Source organism: Haemaphysalis longicornis, unplaced genomic scaffold, assembly GCF_048455015.1.
Source record: "Haemaphysalis longicornis isolate Haplotype H1 unplaced genomic scaffold, Haemaphysalis longicornis Haplotype H1 scaffold_9, whole genome shotgun sequence".
In the NCBI taxonomy this organism is placed as follows: Eukaryota; Metazoa; Arthropoda; class Arachnida; order Ixodida; family Ixodidae; genus Haemaphysalis; species Haemaphysalis longicornis.
The window spans coordinates 116,239,707-116,261,852 of record NW_027526460.1 but is presented as its reverse complement, the minus strand read 5'-3'; the positions used below and the strand labels follow the sequence as shown (position 1 = coordinate 116,261,852).

The 22,146-nt window shown below is 51.5% G+C and overlaps 2 protein-coding genes across 2 annotated transcripts; one reads left to right on the top strand and one right to left on the bottom strand.

Moving 5' to 3' along the window:
• Positions 1-3,010: 3,010 nt before the first annotated feature.
• Positions 3,011-8,033, bottom strand: LOC144153376 (uncharacterized). The gene is made up of 3 exons (XM_077685029.1): positions 7,671-8,033; positions 6,380-7,397; positions 3,011-3,126 (listed from the first exon to the last, which is right to left on the bottom strand). The coding sequence occupies exons 1-3, from the start codon at positions 8,031-8,033 to the stop codon at positions 3,011-3,013; spliced, it is 1,497 nt and encodes a 498-aa protein (XP_077541155.1).
• Positions 8,034-20,753: 12,720 nt separating this feature from the next.
• Positions 20,754-21,557, top strand: LOC144153375 (arylamine N-acetyltransferase-like). The gene is made up of 2 exons (XM_077685028.1): positions 20,754-21,039; positions 21,088-21,557. Exons 1-2 carry the CDS (start codon positions 20,754-20,756, stop codon positions 21,555-21,557), a joined length of 756 nt encoding a protein of 251 aa, XP_077541154.1.
• Positions 21,558-22,146: the final 589 nt, after the last annotated feature.

Here is a 22,146-nt window from a genome sequence, read left to right as displayed (position 1 = left end):
CATACTCGAGTGGGGATGAGGCAGTGCTGGGTACAAAAACACTGCTTACTTTTCTTGCGGAAACAGGGCTAGAAGAGGTTCTGTGAGCCCTCTGAGCATATACATTTTGTATATGTGTGCATTTCCCCTCTCCCTCTCCCTCTCCCTCCCCCTTTTTTTCTTTCCTTTTCTTTTTCTCCCTATTTTTCGCTGTCGCCTCACTGTATTCACCCCATCTAGAGTAGCAAGCCCTACCGTTAGTGGGGCTGACCTCTTCAGCTTCCATTAAAAGCGTCTCTCTCTCTCTCTCTCTCTCTCTCTCTCTCTCTCTCTCTCTCTCTCTCTCTCTCTCTCTCTCTCTCTCTCTCTCTCTCTCTCTCTCTCTCTCTCTCTCTCTCTCTCTCTCTCTCGAGTGCATGTTTTTTACGCGCTGTCGGCTTTAACCGAACAATACCGTCCTGTTTTCCGATAAGCAGGCAACCAGCGTGAGTTGCCAGCGCATTCTTTATAGAAACTGCTCGTCATGGTAAACATATATCCGCGTTTCAATGGTACCTCGGACTCCTGTTAAGCAAGTACTCTCGTAGCACTCGCAGGTAGTGCGAAATTTTTCAACTATTCGTCCGCGTACCGTATTTATGTTTTCTACATCTTACGAACTTTCTAACATGCGCTACGTGGCCGGCACAATATGGCCATATAATGGACTTCGTAAATGAATGTACAATATACACTTTTCATAGCGCCGCGAAATGGTTGAACACATGTGGATCGTATAGCCACTCTTTCTGGATTTTATAGAAAAAATGCCGCGCCATGTTTTGGCAAGCTTGCTCAACAACAATTCGCAATTCCTTCTCAGTACTGCTCAATTGGGCAAAAAATACACAATTCTGGCTGATTAGCAGGAAGAAGTTCGCACACGCCGGAACGAACCACAGCGATAGAATCATGGAGAACTCAGACCATTGATAAAGTGCCACACCCCGTGCAGTCCTTGCCAATATTTTCTAGGCCACGCCAAAAATTTATGGGCCTCAAAGAATTTGAAACAAAAGCTGAACGCTTAACTGACACAAAATTATTTAATGACAGTAAGAAAGAAAGGTGTGCTCTCCAGCGTCCTGGCATAAAACGTTCCAGACTCGCTCGAGAGATAAGCTTGTGCTTTAAAATTTCTGTGGCCTATGCAGTTTTGGCATGGCCTAAAAAATTTTGACAAAGACTGCACGTTTCACAGGTTTCTGTTAAATATAGTTGGCAAATGTATTATAGAGCGCGTCCCGGCAGCGTTACATTTCCGCCAAAAAGGGTTTTGGTTACGGCCACAAAGAGCGCCAAGTATATTCCTCAATAGCGAACCGGCGCATTAAAGAGCTGCGCTTGGAACTTTTCACAGGAACGGACACAAAAAAAAACGTACGCATTGTGGTGGCAACAAATTGTACATTTTTATTTTAGCGTGCAGTACTTAAGCGCTCGCTCCTGTGGTGTCGTGACGTACGCCGTCGTTCCTCGTCGCAACCGAGCGAACGAAGGGTACACCGAAGACAAACGAGATAGAACGAGCAGGAAAGCGGACGAGGAAAGTACTATATCGAAAGTGAGAGGGGAGGGCGGTATGCCGGGACGGCGCGAGACATCCTCTCCCGCAGCGACGCGCTGCGGAATAATCGAGAAAACGAAGAGGCCACCGAAGATAGAGCTAGAAGGAAGAGAGAGAGAGAGAGAAAACACTTTACCGCAGCCGGCCCAACTCTTGCATGGGCATGCTGCTTAGTACCAACGAGAGCCATATCGAGCTGCCGCATCGGCCCCGCCTGTAGCCGCCACCACCAGGCACGGGGCAGGTTCTACGCATCGCCACCATATTGCCGGGGGTCTGTGGCAAGAGGTTCACTCCACCCTAGGCCACCTACCAAGAGGTGGCCGCCCTGCTACAGGAAGACGCTGCCGGACTTCTGCAGGTGTACACGGATGGCTCCGTGCAACAGTCGACGGGCAGAGCCAGAGCTGCCTGCACGGCCCTGGAACTTGGCACCAGCCGGGTGTGCAGCCTCCCCTTCCCGGCCTCATCCACCTACTCAGAGCTGGCTGGACTCCACTTGGCCGCGGATCTTCTTCTAGAGCAGGGGGCCCATGACCGCGGGGCCATCATCCTGACTGACTCTCGGTCTGCCCTCCTCCGTCTAAGAGCTGCCGACCAGCCAGCCAGCTCCAGCGGCTATGTGGAGCGGTCGCTGGCGGCCAAGCTCCATGCAGTGGAGTCCCAGGGGTGTCCACTGCGACTTCACTGGCTACCATCGCACGTGGGCATCACGAGCAAAGAGGTTGCAGACGCCCTGGCCAAGGGCGCTGCTCGCCAGGCAGGAGTACCAGCCTCTCGGTATGTGGTGTCATTTTACGCTTCAAGGACTATCCCGGCCCGAGTGGTGGAGGGTAAACATCCAGATGCTCAAGTGGTCAGTGGTCAGGCCCCACGGCTCCTGCCCGGCCGCATCAGTAGAGACGCCCGGTCGCTCCTGCTTCGCCTGCGGCTTAATTGCTGCAACGTGGGAGCCCGCCTGCACCACCAGGGCCGCCGGGCGTCCCCCACCAGCGCCGACTGCCCAGAGCCCGAGACGCTCGAGCACTTACTGTGCTCTTGCCGTCAGCACGACACCGCGAGAGAGGAACTCCGGACCGCGTTCCAGCGACTCGGTGTACCAAGCCACAAGCTGGAAGACTTCCTGTTCCCCACGGGATCGGACACTTTACGACTGGAGGTCTTCCAGCACCTACTCAACTTCCTAGTTGTGACACGACTAGTGCAACGTTTGTAGCCGTTGCGCCTTGGGCGAAACGAACGCTACATAGACTGTGCCCCACTCTCTTCCTTCCTTCCTCTTTCGCTCTTCCTATCCTTTGAAACCCCCCTTCCCTTCCCTGGACTGGGTTGTATGAGGGTGAACTCCCCGACTGAGTTCAACAATATCCCCAGCTCTTTTCTCTTCCCTTCTTAATAAATCACCACAACCACCCACCACCCGGTTTAGTGCGTTCGGTGACCGACAGCCGCAGCCTTCCGGTGACCACGGCAGCTCTTTCCGCGAGACTCTTTTGAGGGCTGCAGGTCCGAGCTGCCCAGCGCCTTCTCCCAGAGCTCTTCTGAGGGGATCAGGGGAAAGGGGTCTTCAGAGCATGCCCATATTGTCACGGACAACCGAATGCAATAAACCAAACAACGTTTATTAGGGGCGAACTTGTGCCCAAAGCAAGACAAAAAGAACCAGCGTGGCGTTCACGTTGCGGAGCACTGCCCAACTGCACCCGCGTGATCCTCCTCTTCTTTTTCTTTTTCTCGACATCTCAGCGCGTGCTCACGCGACCTCCTTCGTCTCCGAGCGCTCGCGACCGCTGCGAGACTAGGAGCGCACGTGCTGGTGCGACTCGCATTGCGCCAGTGCATGTGGCAATACTCCCCTTCCCAAAAAGAGGCATCGGCTCGATGCCTCGGATACACAAAAGGCCATAACGGACAGCACATTACTAAACACCGGCGGGGGAACAAGGTGAGTGAAAACTGAAGGGAAGAGGGTTTGGAGTCATTATCCTATACAACGCAAAAGTGGCAGTCCTATGTCAGGAAAAAAAAAACTGGAATTCACTTGTTCAGCAGAAAAAGTTTCACACTGTAGTAAGGTACACGTCACCGGCTGCCGGGTGGACTAGCGCGAAAAGTACGGTTTCATTCGCACCACGTGAACTATTTCACTTCGCGGTTTGCGCCTAGTTCGCACAGTCCCGTCTGGAATAACCTCGTAGTTTATATCGCTGAGACGTCGCAGCACCTTGTAAGGTCCAAAATAACGGTGCAGTAGCTTTTCTGAAAGGCCTGGGCGGCGGATTGGAGTCCAGATCAAGACGTGATCACCTGGGCTGTAGTTTACCTCCCGGCGATGCGAGTTATAGCGCGTCGTATCGGTCACTTGCTGGCGGTGGATGTGAAGTCGGGCCAGCTGGCGGGCTTCTTCTGCACGCTGGGTGAACAGTTCAGCTTCTGTATCGATTTCCTCGTCACTGTCGCATGGTAGCATCGCGTCCAGCATCGTTCGAGCCTCACGGCCGTAAACTAAGCGAAACGGAGTAAAGCGGGTGGTTTCCTGGGTTGCAGTATTATAGGCGAACGTCACGTAGGGTAAAACTTCGTCCCATGTTTTATGCTGGACGTCGACATACATGGAAATCATGTCGGCAATAGTCTTGTTTAGCCTTTCCGTCAACCCGTTTGTTTGGGGGTGGTAGGCTGTCGTTTTACGGTGGGTCGTGTGACTTAGTCGGAGGGCATCTTGCATCAGTTTCGCCGTGAAGGCTGCTCCCCTGTCCGTGATTACCTTTGATGGGGCACCGTGTTGTAGCACAACGTTATGTAGAAAAAAACTCGCTACTTCGCTGGCAGTACCTTTAGGTAGCGCTTTTGTCACGGCGTAACGTGTCAAATAGTCTGTTGCCACAACAATCCATTTTTTTCCTGATGAAGACAGTGGGAAAGGTCCTAGTAGGTCCAAGCCTATGTGGTCGAAAGGTGCTGCAGGTGGGGAAATGGGGTGCAAGTAACCCGCAGGTTTTAATAGAGGAGTTTTCCTGCGTTGGCATTGACGGCATGTCTTCACGTAACGCTTGACGCTGGCCGCACGTTTTGGCCAATGATATTTCTGGCGGACTCTCGAGAGAGTTCTCGTAAACCCCAGATGACCCGACGTGGGTTCATCGTGGCAGGCATACAGGACCTCGTCGCGCAGGTCTTTTGGCACGACCAGGAGATAGGGTATGTCACTGTCTTCCGTGTTCTTCTTGTAAAGAACGCCGTTCCGTAAGCAGAACAAATGCACTCCTCGCGCAAGGTGTCGCGGTAAGGTGTCATTTCTGCTTTCCAGGTGGTCGATAATGGCTCGAAGCTCAGTGTCGTCTCGCTGTCTCGTTGCCATATCAGAGGAGCTTATGGCACCCAGGAAAGTACTGTCTTCATCAGCGTCCTCACAGGCCTGTTCGAGAGGCGCCCGGGATAGGCAGTCAGCGTCTTGGTGTTTGCGACCAGATTTATAAACGATGGTCAAATCAAACTCCTGCAGTCGTAAACTCCAGCGAGCAAGGCGGCCTGATGGATCCCTGAGATTTGCTAACCAGCAAAGGGAATGATGGTCCGTGATCACTTTAAATGGTCTGCCGTAAAGATAGGGGCGAAATTTCGTAATTGCCCACACGACTGCGAGGCACTCCTTTTCGGTTGTGGAGTAGTTTGACTCGGCACGCGAAAGGGTACGGCTCGCGTAAGCTATTACTCTTTCATGGCCTTCTTGCCGTTGCACGACCACAGCACCCAGTCCGATGTTGCTGGCGTCCGTGTGAAGCTCAGTCTCTGCGTCTTCGTCAAAATGCGCCAGCACAGGAGCTGACTGCATACGTCGGCGCAACTCGTTGAAGGCTTCCTGCTGCTCATCTCGCCAACAAAACGGAACGTCGTCTCTTGTTAGCCTGGTAAGTGGCTCAGCAATTTTGGAGAATCCCTCAATAAACCGGCGGTAGTAGGCGCAGAGGCCAAGAAAACGCCGGACAGCCTTTTTATCTCGAGGTGCGGTAAAAGAGGCAACGGCAGCTGTTTTTTCTGGGTCTGGTCGTATCCCTTCGGCGCTGACGATATGTCCCAGGAACTTAAGCTCTGTGAATCCAAAGTGGCATTTTTCGGGTTTTAGCGAAAGGCCGGCCTTGCACACTGCCTCGAGCACTTGTCTCAGCCGGGAGAGGTGATCCTCAAACGTTGTGGAAAAAACTACGACGTCGTCTAAATACACAAGGCATGTCTGCCACTTGAGACCCGTGAGTACAGTGTCCATCATTCTTTGAAATGTGGCTGGGGCAGAACAGAGGCCGAAAGGGAGCACCTTAAACTCGTAGAGTCCATCCGGCGTGATGAAAGCGGTTTTCTCCCGGTCCCTTTCGTCGACTTCGATCTGCCAGTAGCCACTTCTCAAGTCGATTGACGAGAAGTACTTGGCCCGCCGAAGTCTGTCCAAAGAGTCATCTATACGTGGTAGGGGATAGACGTCCTTTTTGGTCACACGGTTCAGCTTGCGGTAATCGACGCAAAAGCGTAGAGTCCCATCCTTTTTTCTTACCAGGACAACTGGCGATGACCATGGGCTGTTCGATAACTGAATAACGTCGTCGTCAAGCATTGTTTCCACTTGCTTTTGAATAGCTTCCCTCTCTGTGTTAGATACGCGATACGGCTGCTGCCGTATGGGTTGCGTATTTTCATGCGTAATTATGCGGTGTTTTGTCATTTTGGTTCGGCGAACTTTCGATGAGCGAGAGAAGCAGTCTTGAAACTCCCCTAACAGTTTCCTTAGCAGTTTCTTGCGATCTTCCGAAAGGTCAGGATTGATGTCGATATTTTCGGTTGAATGCGCGTCTTGGTTTTCTGCATCAGTCGCCATCGCGATTTCTCCAAATGTGAAACAGTCGGCAACCCGTGTAATTTTCTCAATGTGGGCTACCGCAGTATCCCGAAAAAGATGCCGGTGCTCGTTGCTAAAATTCGTCACAAGCACAGGCGTTCTTCCTTGCTGCACTTGCACGACGCCTCTTGCGATGCATACTCCTTGCGTGAAGAGAAGCGACAGATTGCCCTCAGCTACTGCTTCCCCTTCGGGCATTTCATCACAGGAAACCTCAACAAAGACGCTTGACCGTGGTGGTATGGTAACGGCATCATCAGTTATGCGGAGGACTAGCCGGCGGTCACCGTCGTTCTCCCCTGTCGCTAGTTCCGTAGTGAAAGAGACCCGCCGCTTTCGGAAGTCAATGACGGCACCGTATTCCCGGAGAAAGTCCATACCCAGAATAAGGTCTCGAGAGCATTCCCGCAGAACAAGGAAACTTGCAACGAACGTTGATCCATGAATCTTAATTCGGGCCGTGCACATGCCGATTGGTGTAACGATATGCCCTCCTGCTGTGCGAATTTGCGCTCCTGTCCATGGAGTCGTCACCTTGCTCAAAATCGTCGCCAACCTACCACTTAGAATGGAGTAGTCGGCGCCAGTGTCTACTAAGGCGTTTACGCACCGACCGTCGATATCAACATAAATATCTAAGGACGTGTTTTTCCCGTCGGCACCTGTCGTCGTCTTCGAACTATGCGTCGACACTGATAACGATGGAAGCTCTTGATCGTCTCCGCCGTCAGCGACCCCGCCTCCAAAGGCCGCTGTGTCTAGTTTTCCCGACGGGGACTGGGTGATCGCGCACTGTTGGTACCAGCATGGTTCGTTGCATTTCGACGTGGAGATGGCGATCGGGAAGGACGGCGGGACATCTGTAGTTGTCCGCGCTGGTTTGTCAGGTAGTCCTCGATATCGCGGGGTCGTTGGCCAGGTCTAGGTCGAGGGGCGTCGATTGCAAAACCCCGTAAACCGAGCTCTCTGTACGGGCACTGACGATAGACATGGCCGGCCTCGCCGCAGTGGTAACACAACGGGCGTAGGTCCGGGGTGCGCCACAGTTCCGTTTTGCGTCGTCGTTCAGGGAAGTAGGGGGACCCTCGAAGCGGCTCCGTAGCTCGCGGGGCAGGATGCGTCGGCAATGCTCGCGATGGTCCCTGCGGTAGGCTGTGGTGCCGTTCCAAGAATTTTATGTAGTTCCTCGCGGACCACGGAGCGGATCAAGTCTCGAAGACCACCCATGCTGTCCCCAAAGGCAGCGTTAGGACCATTCACTGGCGCTGCAGTTAAAACTTGACTCTCGAAGAAGTTGGAACGCTGTCGCAGGGTATTCTCCATCACGGATGCCTCGGAGATGAACTCGGCGACAGTCTTGGGAGGGTTCCGTACGAGGCAGCCAAACAATTGCTCTTTCACGCCACGCATAAGGTGGCGCAGTTTCGTTTCCTCTGCCATGTTGGGGTCCGCTCGCCTGAAGAGGCGCGTCATTTCCTCCACGTACATGCTGACGCTTTCGTTCGGTAGCTGCACGCGAGTTCGCAGCGCGTGCTCGGCCTTTTCCCGACGATCCATGCTAGCGTACGCTCGCAGGAACTCATGGCAGAATTCCTGCCACGTGCCCAGCTTACCGTCCCTGTTGTCGATCCATGTTCGAGCGCCATTCTCCAAGCTAAAATAAACATTTCTGAGCTTCGCGGCGTCGTCCCACTGATTGAAGCGTGCTACGCGTTCAAAGTGGCTCAACCAGTCTTCGGCGTCTTCAAAAAGATCGCCGTGGAAAGCTTGTGGCGTTCGTGGCTGATGAAGGACGAACTGACCTTGCGCGCTGCTACCGGTGGTCATGGTGGCCGAGCTGAGTGTATGTGCCTTCGCTCCCCTTGTTGCGGCGGGTAGAAGCCCGAACTCGGGTGTGGCACCTTGAAGCCGGCGACTGCTCCGCTGATGGACGGGCGTCAACTCGTTGGCTGTAGTCGGGCGTCCGGTAGGGCTGTCGTCTCGGGGCATGCAGGGGCTTTACAGGAGTCTACCCCGCACCTCCACCAGAATTGTCACGGACAACCGAATGCAATAAACCAAACAACGTTTATTAGGGGCGAACTTGTGCCCAAAGCAAGACAAAAAGAACCAGCGTGGCGTTCACGTTGCGGAGCACTGCCCAACTGCACCCGCGTGATCCTCCTCTTCTTTTTCTTTTTCTCGACATCTCAGCGCGTGCTCACGTGACCTCCTTCGTCTCCGAGCGCTCGCGACCGCTGCGAGACTAGGAGCGCACGTGCTGGTGCGACTCGCATTGCGCCAGTGCATGTGGCAATATGAGATGGGCGACTGTGTCCTTCGCACCACACGCAGGGCAATTAGGTGACATATATAAATTCGGGTGAATATGGTGCAGTATGGAGCGATATGGCAGCGTTTTCGTCTGTAGTAAGTAGGCGCCACAGATTTTCTTCGGCATTAGTAAGATCCCGATGTGCGGGCGGATACATTCGGCGGGAGAGGCGGTAGTGTGCGGTGATTTCTTGATAGCTCAATGAGCTGTCTCGGGCTGATCGGGCTCCATGTAAGGGGACGAGGCTTGGTCCTGCTCGGATCAAAGCGGAGGATGAAAGTATGGCGAAGGGCGCGAGACGTGGTCCCCCGAAAAGGAGGAATGAATGAACGAACGACATTATTTAGAAATAGGCCTGAGGCCGTGGGGGGTTATTCGAAGATAAGGGAAGGGGAGTCGAAAGCCTCAATGAAAGTCTCCTGTACCCTATCAAACACAACTTTTGTCCGTTTGCAGGCCCTACTAGGGCGTTGAGACCACTCTACACTGATTTGTAAAGAGCACTAGCAGGTGAATAAATTTCTACGCCTTCGAGAAGAGTAGCATCGGAGCGCAGGCGCTCCAGGTGGTCCGTATTCGTAAGTGGTGGTGGGCAATAGGCTACCAGCTGTTCTCGGCCGCTCTCGAATGTCGGACATGACCACATTAGGTGAAACAAGTTAAGTTCGGGAGGGCATTAACGGTACTGCAGAAATTTCACGTAGGTGCGGATGAAAGAGACGTGCTGCCGGGGTACCATTAGGGAACAATGTCCGGAGTGTAGGCGGCGTCCGCGCATGCCTTGTTAACAAAGATTTCGCCCTGCCGAGAGAGGGATATCGAAGCAGGGAGAAATCCTGGGGGGTAGCTTCTTGGAGCCGCCGTTGACTTTGTTGCCGCAGTTGTCGTCTTTTTTGATACCAGGCTAAAGATGTAGGTGAGGTTTCGTCAGCGGGCGTGGTAGCCAGGGGAGGAGTCGAAAGAAGGCACTCCCCAGCAGCGTTGTGTGCTTGCTGGTTTCCAGCCGCTCCAGCTGTGTGACCAGGTGTCGAAGCCAGACGAATATGAATGCCTTGTCCGCGCAAGGATTGAATTGTGCTTATAATGTGGTTGGCAGTGAGATTATGGGTATAAGCCTTGTTGAGTTCCTGGAGGGCAACATGTGAATCGGTAATGATGCGGTAATGGTGATATTCGAGTTGCCTGGAGGTCTGAATTTGTTGGAGTGCTCCAAGAAAAACTCATTCCAGAAGCATGTCATCAGTACGAGCCGAGGACTACGAGACAACGCCAGAGTACATCGCGCGCGTTCGTGCGTTCGCTGATGCGGCGATCCCTTCGTGAGACGCAGCAGGTATGCGCCGTCACCCACAAGACTGAAGATCGCCTTGCGCACAAATTTCGCATCACGGAATATCGTAATCGTCAGCCGATTTCTTTTCTCTGTTTCTGTAAAAATTCCTCGTGCAAGCCTTTCAAACGGGGCTCTAACAACTATAGCTGCAAAATGCGCCCCGCCATCTCACGTCGACTCCGGTAACTAGGTCCGCCATTTTGGTACGGTCGTTTGAAACCGAAACCAAGTAGCAAAGCGGCGTCAAACATAAAAGGGCGGCATTGACCGCTCTTGGTGGTGGACAACAATGCCGGAGCATTGCTGCGTGCCGAAGTGCACGCAACGCGGAAATACCGGTCGAAATGGAGAAAAGGTACGTGAAGTTCCACGCTCTTGAACGAACTTTCTGACGCGAACTATGCCGGCGCGAGCAACCTTTGTGACACGCTGGGCGCGGTGCGCTGGGAGCGAATATTTGTCGTTGGTTTGCTAAGCGCGGGATTTCGTAGTCGCTGTCCGGGTAAACATTCCGCTGCGTTCGAGTTCTGTGGTCCTGCCTTTGCATTCTAAATTAAGCCTAAGCTTGCGCCACCTATTTATGTGACTGACAGCGGCGCTCGAGCAGGGAAACAGTACCACACGTTGTCAAAATTAGGCTTTGTTTCACCCGTCCCTGTGGCTCTGCGCCCGCTTCATTTCATTGTTAAATTGTACCGCTTATCCCCTACATGAGCCTTTATCTTCCCTAGGGCTGTAAAAAAACTTTTCTTGCCGCACTACGCCGTCACGGCGAGGTTGAAAATTTCCTCTGTGGCGGGCACTCACGGTATGGGAGTATGTTGTTCGTTTCTTTTACGTTGCATTTAGCCGCGTGTCGTTGAGGAATTGGCGTACACTGTTCTATGATGATCTAACGTTGGAAACTTCGACCTTTTGCACTTGGTTCCCGATTTGCCGGGCTGAAAGGTTTTTTGTTACGTCAAGTTAACTTGTTGCTCATTGTCATTTCAGCCACGATGTATTTACTGTCGAATATTTTGCGACTAAAATACACACTCACTCCTCTAGTTTCTCACATGCTGCATGCATGCCTCCGACATAATGAAAGTGGCCATTGCTATAGATAGCTGAGGCAATTTTCAAGTTTTCTTGAAAAAAAACGGCTAGAGTTGCATCAGTCCGCCGCGCATCAGCTTGAGTGGTTTTGCTTTTTTTTTTTTTTGTATCCACAGTGAAAAGCCCAGTAAATTAAACTACTTCGCTGATTTATAGCGCGTGCAGTATAGCGAACTGTGGATATAAACGGAACAAAGTGAAGCATTCGCGCACCCCCTGCATGCCGCGGTCTAGTAAACACGACGTTGCCCAGCCTCTGCGTGCTCGCGAGATGACCACGGCGTAATGTGGCTTGAATGCTTGCTGGTAGCTCATAGGTGACCCTTCAGGTGCCATGCCAGTCCTTGTTTCTGTCACTGGGGGGGGGGGGGGGGGGGGGGGGGGGGGCAGCAAAACTGAGGCAAAAAACCCATTCCCAAGGCTACCAAGTTCTCTCCCAAGCGCCTCCACGGCACTTTGTTGCTGCTCGCATTGCTCCTGCACTCGACGTGCGTCGAACAGACGCATTGGCAAGTGAAGGAAGGGGCCATTTTCTCGAGGGCTTCTCCAGTCAATGTCTTGCACACTCGCTGGCTTGATGCCCTGCTGTCTCGGACGTCCCCACTCTTGTGGCAGCTCAGTGCCAGCAAGCTCCGGTGGCGCCTCTTTAAAACCTTGGGCTTGCAAGAAGGCGAGTAGGTGCACAGCCGTCAGGATGTGACTGCATGCTCCATTGCTACCCGCCGGGCACTCGCACGCTGCCTCCACAATCGCCCCACTGTCCGTCTCAAACGTGAGGCACACAACATAGGGCCGGCCACTTTTCTTCTGCGCAATAGATAATGAAAACACGCATAAAAAAATCAAGGCGTATGTGCACTTTTGTAGTTGACTTCGCCGCAAAGCGCAATTGCTTTGCGGCAAACGCGCGGGCGGACGACCGTCACGGAAAACGGCCGCAACCTTTCCGTAAACATCTTCGCCAAAAATCGCCCAGTGAATTCCAGTGTATTTGAAAATAACTAACCCACCCACTAGCGGCACAGTCTGGCGATTGTTGCTTTCCTCTTTCAGGGTTACTGCAACAGGGTCCCCGCTACGCATTTGCATAGTAAACAAGGGTGAACATAGTGCTATACAAATGCTCATGCCGGTTAACTCGCGTCAAGGTGGTGGTGGTGAAAAACGTTCTTTACTGAGCTCAAGGGGTAGGGAAAGGGGTGTGGTCAGCCTCCTTCGTCCAGGAGGCCGCGGGCCTGCGCTGCATCCGTGGCTCGTTGCACCAGCGCGAGTTGACGATCCGGCGCCGAGCTGGTCAGCGCAGACTCCCACTGCTCAGGGGATGGGGATGGGAGAAAAAAATCCCCCCACCTCCCCGAAGTGGATCGTGCGGAAATGCGAATGCATTGGGTGCACCGATGAGTGCGCCGCGAGTAATTATTATTAATGACGTACTTAATGAAGAGAGACGAGAGTGTGAACGTAACCATTTATTCATTCATCAGCACCTGTTTGTGTTATCGTTGTACCTGACGGCCACAATCACCGCCTTGTGGTCGCTGAAGTGCACGGTCAAAGGGTCTTTGAGAAGCATACGCGCGGCACAGTTTCGCGTGCCGCGCGTATGCTTATCAAAGACCATTTGACCGTGCACTTCAGCGACCACAAGGCGGTGATTGTGGCCGTCAGGTACAACGAGAGGAGAGAGAGACCCGCGCAACACGCCCGCCCCGCGCGCGAGCTCTCTCCGCCGAGCTCCGCGATGCGAGCGCCCTCACACGCCCGAGCGCGCTCCTCCTCTCCACTCACTCTCCGCTACTCCGCCCGAGCTCCGCGATGCGAGCGCCCTCACACGCCGACCGCGCTCCTCCTCTCCCCTTGCCCTCCGCTACTCCCGCCCGAGCTACCTTGTGCTCCGGTTGCTAGGCGCGCCACAGCTGTTGCTAGGCGCACGCCGGCCAACGCACGACAACCCCCGACTAAGAAATGCATTCGCATTTAAAACAAACAAGGATTTACTTACTGCGAGTCGCAGGTGTTTGTCCGCACCGATGAAGGCGAGCAATAGGCTTCGGTGGCTAGGCGGTATGCCCTGCTCCGCTGCCGCTCGGATGGGTCTTTGGCGAGGCACCACGAGTGGTACGAGTCCTCAGACACAGTCGGAAGCGCAGACAAGTCCTTCGTCCACAATCCGTGGTCGGGACCCGGAGAACGCCGTCTAGTTTGGCCCATACCGCGTTACCGTCACCTACTATTCCACAGTAAACAATAATAGACTTCCAGATCGTCTCCCGTACCGATATGGCGGACGGTCTTGTTTACATCAGTGTTGCTAGATCACCAAGCAATTGGAACCGAAAAAAAAATCGCCCCATTCATCCGACATTCTAAGCGCACTAACATGAAAGACGTAACTCGCAACTTGATAAATACGTCCACAATTTAAGCAGTGTTTTGCGAGTGTATTCCTGGACATCACTGAGCGTATAGTTGCATTGCTTATAGCTTGTAATTTTAGCGCAAACCCTTCGATCATGTATTATCGGATTCCGCGAGAATCCCAAGCCGCATAACACTAAAAGTTTCCCCTAAAATTGGCGAGAATTTTTTTTTCATTTCATTTCAACCTTTGGAGTGTAAATGTACGCGACAAAGCACAGAACCCATAATCTATTCCGTGGCGACATAGTGGCCCAACTTTCAATGACTAGCCAACACGATCGGTAACATTATCACACTTCGATTATCTCTGCTGTCCTCGTTTGTATGTGTCCGCAAAGAAAAAGCAGCACAAAAGAGGTGCCGGTGTTTTTACCCTGGAGCTGTATATGGCTAGGATCCAGCAGATGGTCTCCGCGGACGTTGAACAACCATTTTCTTCCTCGCCACCACCGAGGCCTCTTTAACAACTTATGAGAATTTTGAAATGAAAAGTTTATACAGGCTAAACCTTCCCAAACCATTAAACCGGTTCCATACTTGTCGACATTGTTCAGCTAAAAGAAAGCATTAGCCATATTTCCAGCAGATCGTCCATACGTAAGATGTCGGCTTGAATTTGCGATAGGGAACACGAAAAAACGAGCTGAAAACATTATTCTGACGCGAAATACAGAAAGGGCTCGCTCCTGAGCCTGGAGCTCGTGGACCTTCTCGTTACAAGTGCAACATTAATGAAAGCTTCGAATGGATGGTGCGCGGGCAGTGGAACGCGAAAAAATTACACCATCTTCCCGTAGGGAAACCCTGAGTAGTATGCGAAGCAGCCATGGGGTCGACTGAAGTTCCCATTAGTTTTCAGTTCGTCGTTTCCGTTGACGTTCAGCTTCACGTGCCTTCGTTGTATCAGTAGCTTCTTGACGTAGTCTGAATGAGTGAAGGACATAAGGCGCGTTCGTAGCACATGCTCCCGTCTCGGTTTGTAGCGCAGTGGGAAGAGCGCCACGTACCTCCCGCTGCGGCCAGAGAGTCGTGGGATCGAAACCGGGCGCCGCCTAACTATTTCTTTTTATAGTGGACTGCGCTGACGTCAGCCCAAACGCTGACGGGGCTGAAGAGACGCGAATGCGCAGTAGAGTGTGGACGGCGGACAACGACAACGAGGGAGGGACACAGCCCCGAGCATGAGATGCTTCCCATCTAAAAATTAAATTTAGGAAACCTCCACCGTGTTCATCGCGGGGGGAGCTAAACTGGAGGAGAAGAGCGTGATAGGTGGGCGGAGGGGAGGAGAGAGGCATTTACGTGGAAGGGACGGTAGAATACTGTCGTCTTTAGACGGCATTTGCAGCGAAGTCAGTAGACGCCTGTCACTGGTTCGGAGGAAGGCGAGCGGGAATCGAAGGAGCGTGGGTGTTCTCTTTGATTAAGTATTGGCGGAGATGCACTCTGCACTGCAAAGCCCACCAAAGCTAAGCTAAAGCTTCGCTAACGCCCACCTTCAGAGAGTGGAAGCTTAAGCTCTGAGTTTTACAGCGAAGCTGTGTATGGCCAGGACCCAGCAGACCGTCTCCGTGGACCTAGACCAACAACTTTGCTCAAAATGTTTGCAACGTGTTATGCAGTTTTGCGCTAACGTGTACTACTTGATTGTATTCTAAGAGCGTCCTAAGTAATAAAAAGAACTTAAAACAGAAACGAATCCGGCAGCGTCACGCGGCTGCATCAAGTTTCTGATTATTTACAAAAAGCTCTGAGAGGCCCACTCGTTTTCACGTTTTTATTTGTGTGTTTTTTTTCTGTTTTGGTGCGCGGTTAACTTCTTCGCTAAAGCATACTGCGCATGCATGTGTTGGTGCTTTCATTACTTTTGTTGGTTCCCGTGCCTTTGCAAGAGAGCAGAAAATGGACGCTATGCGCAGGTAGTGTAGGGTATCAGTCCGACGCTCGGTGGCATTGGCTCGCCGCTGAAAAGTCTTTGTCCGATCTGTGGCGTCACTGCGAAATCTATTAAAACTCGTCAAAAGCACAGGCTGTCGGCAACGGCAACGTTCGCGCGGACCAATAGCATGATACTAACAAATTTAATAGACGATCTACTGGTGTATCTTTAAAAATGCGCACCTCATCCTTCTCCTTCACGATTTTGAGGCTCGGCCCGAAGCGCACCCCTTGCTCCGGTGGTGTGAGTCTCGGGACCCGTCGAGACGGCGCAAAGGCAGGTAGCGCGCCATGATTTGACTTCACGTCACTCTGGCAATGCCGGCAGCGCTGCGAAGGCAGCTCTCTCGACGTGTCGTCTCCACGCTCTCCCTCTCTCCACACATCTTTCTGTGTACGCCTCTCACTCACTGTGTTGACTGATCAACGTGGAGCAAAGTGAAAAAAATTTCCCTCCGTGCCCCACCTATTCCTCGCGCAAAGAAAAAGCAATCTGCACCAAGGGCCCCATTCTCGTCTGCACAAAGTCCCGGGAAATTCGCCGTGTTTTTTTGCGTAAGCACAACGTACGCAATCAGTGACGTGATGCACGTATAGCTCTGACGACATGCAGTGTAATTACACGCTTCACTCATAAAGATCATAACCAAGGTATCAAATATTGCCCATAAAAGATATAAAAACCATTTGCAAGTATTATAAAAATTTATACGGTAGCTGAGGTTGGCAAGGGAAACACATTTCTGCAGGTCAACATTGGCCCGAAAGCGAGCGGAATGGGGATGTTGAGCTAAAGAACACCACACAATCTTTTTTGCCGTATCTGTTTATTTCTTTCAATTGCTTTTAGTAACATAGTTGAGCTCTCTTCTTCAATGCAAGCTTTGTTGCGTTATCACCCTCCCGGCCGCCACCGCCGCCATGCTATCGTCTGCTGCCATGTTACAAGTTTATGGCGTGGTCACAGAAAAAGACGGTGGCGACCACCAATTGTATGACGCATAAGGGCAGCGAAGCGCTACGCCTATTAACCGCGGAGCGTACCGATGTCGCCGATTCCCTCATTCGTCAAGCTTGACTTCAATCGGCGCAGTATAAGGCATAAAACAGTCACTTTTATTTGTTATTTTTTCTTGAGTTCGATCATGTGACCCAACAGCCTACTAGAAGAAGTGTGGACAAATGCCATGCATTGGGTTCTCTTTGTCATGGAGAGGCTTGTACTGCCCTCTTATGTTGCGGTTATGCCAAGCAAATAATTTTTATTCTGTTGTCAAACATAAAAGCAAACTACGGCACGTTATTTGTATGCTCCGTGATCACTGACTTAGAAACAGTCAAAACTATTATTTCTATCAGTAGAAAACACGCTTTAAACAGCGTTTCATGCGATACTGCGCCTGCTGCAAATTCACCGACATTTCGCGGCGCCGAAGGTTTTGGAAATTTTTTGCCTTATTTCGCGGCAGAAGCAGCCATCATTTGCAAGCTGTTACCGCATTACTACGTCATCTTTACGCAGCCTAAAGCTGCCAATGTGTGACGTATACAGCCTATTCAACTGTTTACGTTACGTCCTATCTTTTCAGCCCCTCACAGAGAGGGCGTGGCCTGAAAGCCATAATGTTGTTGAATGGCAAAGACAGGCCTACGTTGTCATGTCCGCTGCATTTCGTCTAGTCTTTCCTTGCCGGCCAAGAATTGTGCACATCACTTAGAGAAAAATAAGGCAAACTTTAGAACTGTTGACATTAAACATCATGAACGTCAAAATGACGAAAGTACACACAACCGCTTCGTAAACCGAAAGCACGTGACCAAAATTGAAAGCCAATCAGAAAAAAACTTCCGTCAAATTCCCCAGTTCCCTGGGAATTTGTGCAGGCCGCTAAAGCGCCAGGGCTGGACTGTCACCAATATAGGGAAGACGAAACAAGTCAAGACAACTTTAGAAGCCAGCAACTTTACTTTTAACAGTGACCGCTACGGGCACTTTTTGAGGTATTGGAAAGGCGACTTGGCTTTTTCAACACCTTTTACCCGCGCATGCGTCTTCAGGCGCTTTCATTGCCTTCGGTAGCTCCCTCTTCTCACAGCCTCTGCTGCTGACGGATGCGGTGGGCACGCCGGACACAACTTGAAACACATTCTGGGCCTCTCTGGCTGGCATTCGGTGACCGCTGCCAAAGCGCTATAGGTCACCAAACGTCCATTGACTGCCATTGAGAAACGCATTTCAACTCCTCAACAACGTACCCAAACAGCGACCTTCGCGCCCGAAGAAAAGAAAGTGAAAGGCTCGCACTCCAAGGAGGTCTATTATCAGCTTTGGGCGCGCCTTGTGATTAGCAATAGAGGACAATGGCGTTACCGGCAACCGTGTTCCAAAGAGACACCAATTGTGCTTTTCACAATCGCGGCCATAGCGCGTCTCTTGGTGCGGCGAAGGTCCATTCGCGGTGTGTGTGGACTATAAGCAAAATGAGGCAGTCCTTGCTCATCTTGGCGATTACCGCCAATGCGTTGGAATTGTACCACAATTTTGCTCATGAACACTGAGTGACATCTATTACAGACTGCATCACACAGAACGAAAACGGTTGCGCCCTAGGTGCATTAATGGAGGTAAGATATTTTGTGGTTTCGCATCTGTACTGAGGTGAGAACATTTTTCTCCGAGGTTATTTTTTTTTTACCTTGAGTCGATTGCTCTGTCCTCCCTCTCAACCGATAGAAAAGAAGTACTAGAGCCTGCGTTTTGTTATCAGCTAGTCAAGGTGGTAACGGATGCGAAACACCGCGTATGCGCGACAACGTCCACAACGCTTGATTTGGTTTTTCGATTGCCGTGCCTATGCCTTCTCTTGTTTGTTATCAAGTTATAATTCTCTCGGTTGGCTATAGCATGTCTCTGGTATCTTTAAACTTAACGGCAGACATATCTCATTCTGCTTCATAGAGTTCGTTGCAGATTTCAAACCCCTAATGGCGCTACAGCACTTGACTTCGTAAAACGGACCTTCGACCACATTTTCATACTTTATCAATCTGGAGCCAATACGGACCTATTGCGTTCTAGCACTGCACAACCGTTATCGCAATGTGTCCCTCAACACCACAAAACTATCATGAAGGAAGCAAACTCTTGGGATAGTGAGGGAAATCATACACACTGAAAGCCTGTTCACAGAACCACACAATATAACAAAATTCATTCAACACTTACATAAACAATTAAAATTAGAAGCTGGAGGGAGTAAAGACAAGTTTTATAGGACTACACTAATAAATTTCCTACAGAAGAAACCGGAAATTGTTTGTGCGAAGTTCATTTATTGCAAGGTACAACTTGTCAATGTGGACCAGAATATCGATAAGAAGGTAGACAGCTTCAAACGACGTTTTATCGGCCGTCTTTAAAACGGTAATAGTAAAGTTTCGTACCTGTAGATACCTGTGATATTCCTTTAATGAAATAAAGTGAAATTAGTGAGGACCAAATTCTAAAATTGCTCCTCAACAATAATATAGAGAAGTCACCTGGGATAGATGAAATCCCCAATGACCATATACAGGTGTGTGGAGCTTGTCATTAGATATCTTGCCATAGTATTTCAGTAACCTATAACGGTCTGTTTTCCCACTACATAAAAGCTCGCCGACATTGCACCTATAAACAAACGCGGCACTACAGCAGACGTTACTAATCATCGACCAGATTTCCTACACCATACCAAATAGCTCTTCTTTGAAGTGATGTATCCCTTACCAACAGTGATAATAGCACGTCAGCAAGATTATGAGCAGGCGATGGTGTGCGTGTGTTGTGTATGACACGTGTATTACGCATATGGGCGCGCAGAAGGATTTGGTCAGATTCTGGGCATATGAATTTTTCGCACCCCTTTTCAATGCATCCAAGTCTGCAGACAGCCAAAGCGCATCTTCATCCCGACAGTCCCGTGCGCACTACAGTGTGGCCCGCATGCGAAGGAAGTGCAAGCCATCAGCAGCAGCAGAAGCACCCTCCCAAATTTTGTAGCGAAATTAAGCTACACTACGATACGTCGGGCAGTATTCCCGGGGTGACCAGTTTTGCCCTTGAGCGCTAGAGGTCAAACAACACCCCCTTCCGCAAGCTCCCGGCACAAAGCAGCGGCCCGATAACGGGGAGAGATAGACTGCAGGAGAGAGATAGGCTAGGAGGGGAAGGAGACGTGCGTGGGACCCTTGCGCGGGACGTGGTGGAGGAAGTCGAAAAGGCCGCCGCCGCAGCGATAAGCGCGCGCCACGAAAGAAGGCAGCGAGGCCACGTGCGTCGTAGAACCGTGTGCGATAGAGGAAGCTGAACGTCCAGGTCTGGTCCCTCGTACATCGACGAGGCCTAAACAACGCCGTGAGGCGAGAAAGAGGAAAAACGCTACTGTTGCGTACAGCTTCGCTACTTTCAAGTATCACGCATTAGTGTGAGCTTCCTTCCTATTTTTTTAATAATATCACGGCAGCGACAAACGATCGGCATGCCAGCGCCTTATCACGGTGCCCAGCAGCGTGATAAGAGGCGAGCGTACGCGCAGGCGCAAAAGCCTCTCTCCTGTGCAAGCATCACCTCGTACGCTGTTTCCTTGAGAGCGATATACCCCTAACCTCGTATCTGCGCGACTTTGTTTATGAGGAACCATGGTTATTAAAACCGCATGCGCATCTCCAGTGCGCGTTCGATTCGTCTTCCGTATCATTTGCCCGGCGCAGGCGTCAGGAGTGTTTTCGCTTCTTCGCTATCTTTGGTGGCTAGCGAAGCGGCTTTCGCGGATAAGGAAAGCAGGGGGTGTGCTGCCCTAGGGAGAACAGCCTATCAGAACACTCATGCAGCAGCCCGTTCTTTACGCGTGCCCGCGTGCTCTCACCTACTTCGCCGCTGGACACCGTGATAAGGCGCTGGAATGCCGATCGGTCATCGCTCCCGTGATATTATTAAAAATTTGGGAGGTTGTACCACTTCCTGACGACTGCTTTTAGCAAAAGTAACATGCTTGCGGCTCCGCAAAAACTACCGCGGTTTCGTTGCCCAATTTTTTGACACCGGGCGTTGGGCTTTTTCTCGACAAATGCATCCCCACTTTGTTCCCGTGTATCCGTCATCAGTTCAACAAGGTCTCTAGCAAGTCGCACTATGAAGCACGCCGGACGTCCCGAAAGTGCGTACAGTGACTTCCCCTACCAGGACAAGTCACCGGCCTCGCCACCGTTTGAGCCGCTGACTCCTCGCCAAGCTCAAGCCTATATCAACCACTTGCGGATGCCCTACGATCCATACGGACCAGACCTGTTCACGCTGAACGCGCTTATCACCGCGCACGTCGAAAGAGTCCCATTCGAGAACCTCGACCAACTACTGGTTCGCGACATCGACCTGGACGCTGACGTCGTGTTTTCCAAGGTAGTGGAGCACGGCCGAGGTGGGTTCTGTTTCGAGCTCAACTCTCTCTTTGGTCGTCTTCTATTAGCTCTAGGCTACCGTCTGCAACTGCGACTAGCACGTGTGCGAACTGGCGGTCCGGTCACGACACCGCCGCTGGCAACCATGGACCAGCACCTCGTCCTGTTCGTGCTTCTTCAAGAAGGCACTTTCCTCATAGACGTTGCATTCCTGGTACAAGTCCCACACGCCGTCTCGACAGCCAGCAGCACCGTCGATGCCGACTTCGCGCAACTGCGACCCCTAGGCGAAAGCGGCGTCCTCGAGCTATCCGTCCCCCATTCCCGCGGAGGACGGTTCGTGCTCTACCACGTGGAACCGCGTCCGATAGCGTGGACTGACTGCGCACCGATCTGCTGGTATCTCACCACGCACCCGGGGAGCGAGCTTTGCAGCAAGCTGACGGTCGCACGCTCGGAAGGGGACGCCTGGATGACACTAAACAACGGCCGTTTCACGATTAGGAGGAACGGCAAGGTGGTGCGTTCGTTTAACTAACTTTCAGGACGCGGACCTTCTTCTGGACATGCTTCAAGATGAGTTTGCCATTCGCCTGTGCCCCAGGGCTGATATGTTACAAGTTTGGCGACGTCTGCAAGCGCTGGTGGGCTGAATTCGACAGTTAGAAGATAAGCGCATGGACACAAGACAAACAAACTTCGGCGCTTTCAAGATTGAGGCATGCCATGTGCTAAGCTTGATTCAAAGGACTTTTTTTTTAATTAACAACGCACTTTGTTAGTTCTATACTTTTTATAAGGATCTCTATAGTTCATAGGTAGTGTCTATTATCACGGCAACCGTGAGAATTACCGCCAGAAATTTCTCACGGCAGTCGCCTCTGATTGGCTAAGCACGCCACCCGGATATTCTAAGGGGGAAACATTCTCTAAAAACGCACTCTACCCGCTGCTTCTGTGGCGCTATGGCTAAGCGCTTGCTTTTAAACCAGAAGGCTTAGGTTCGAATCAGGCATTGAAGAAGTTTTGTTTTTTTAACCTTCCGAATTTTGGAAGTTTTCGCTCATCGTGATTTTGTTAATGCTTTTTTTATATTCCAGTTATTACTACATCAAGAGATCGTGGCA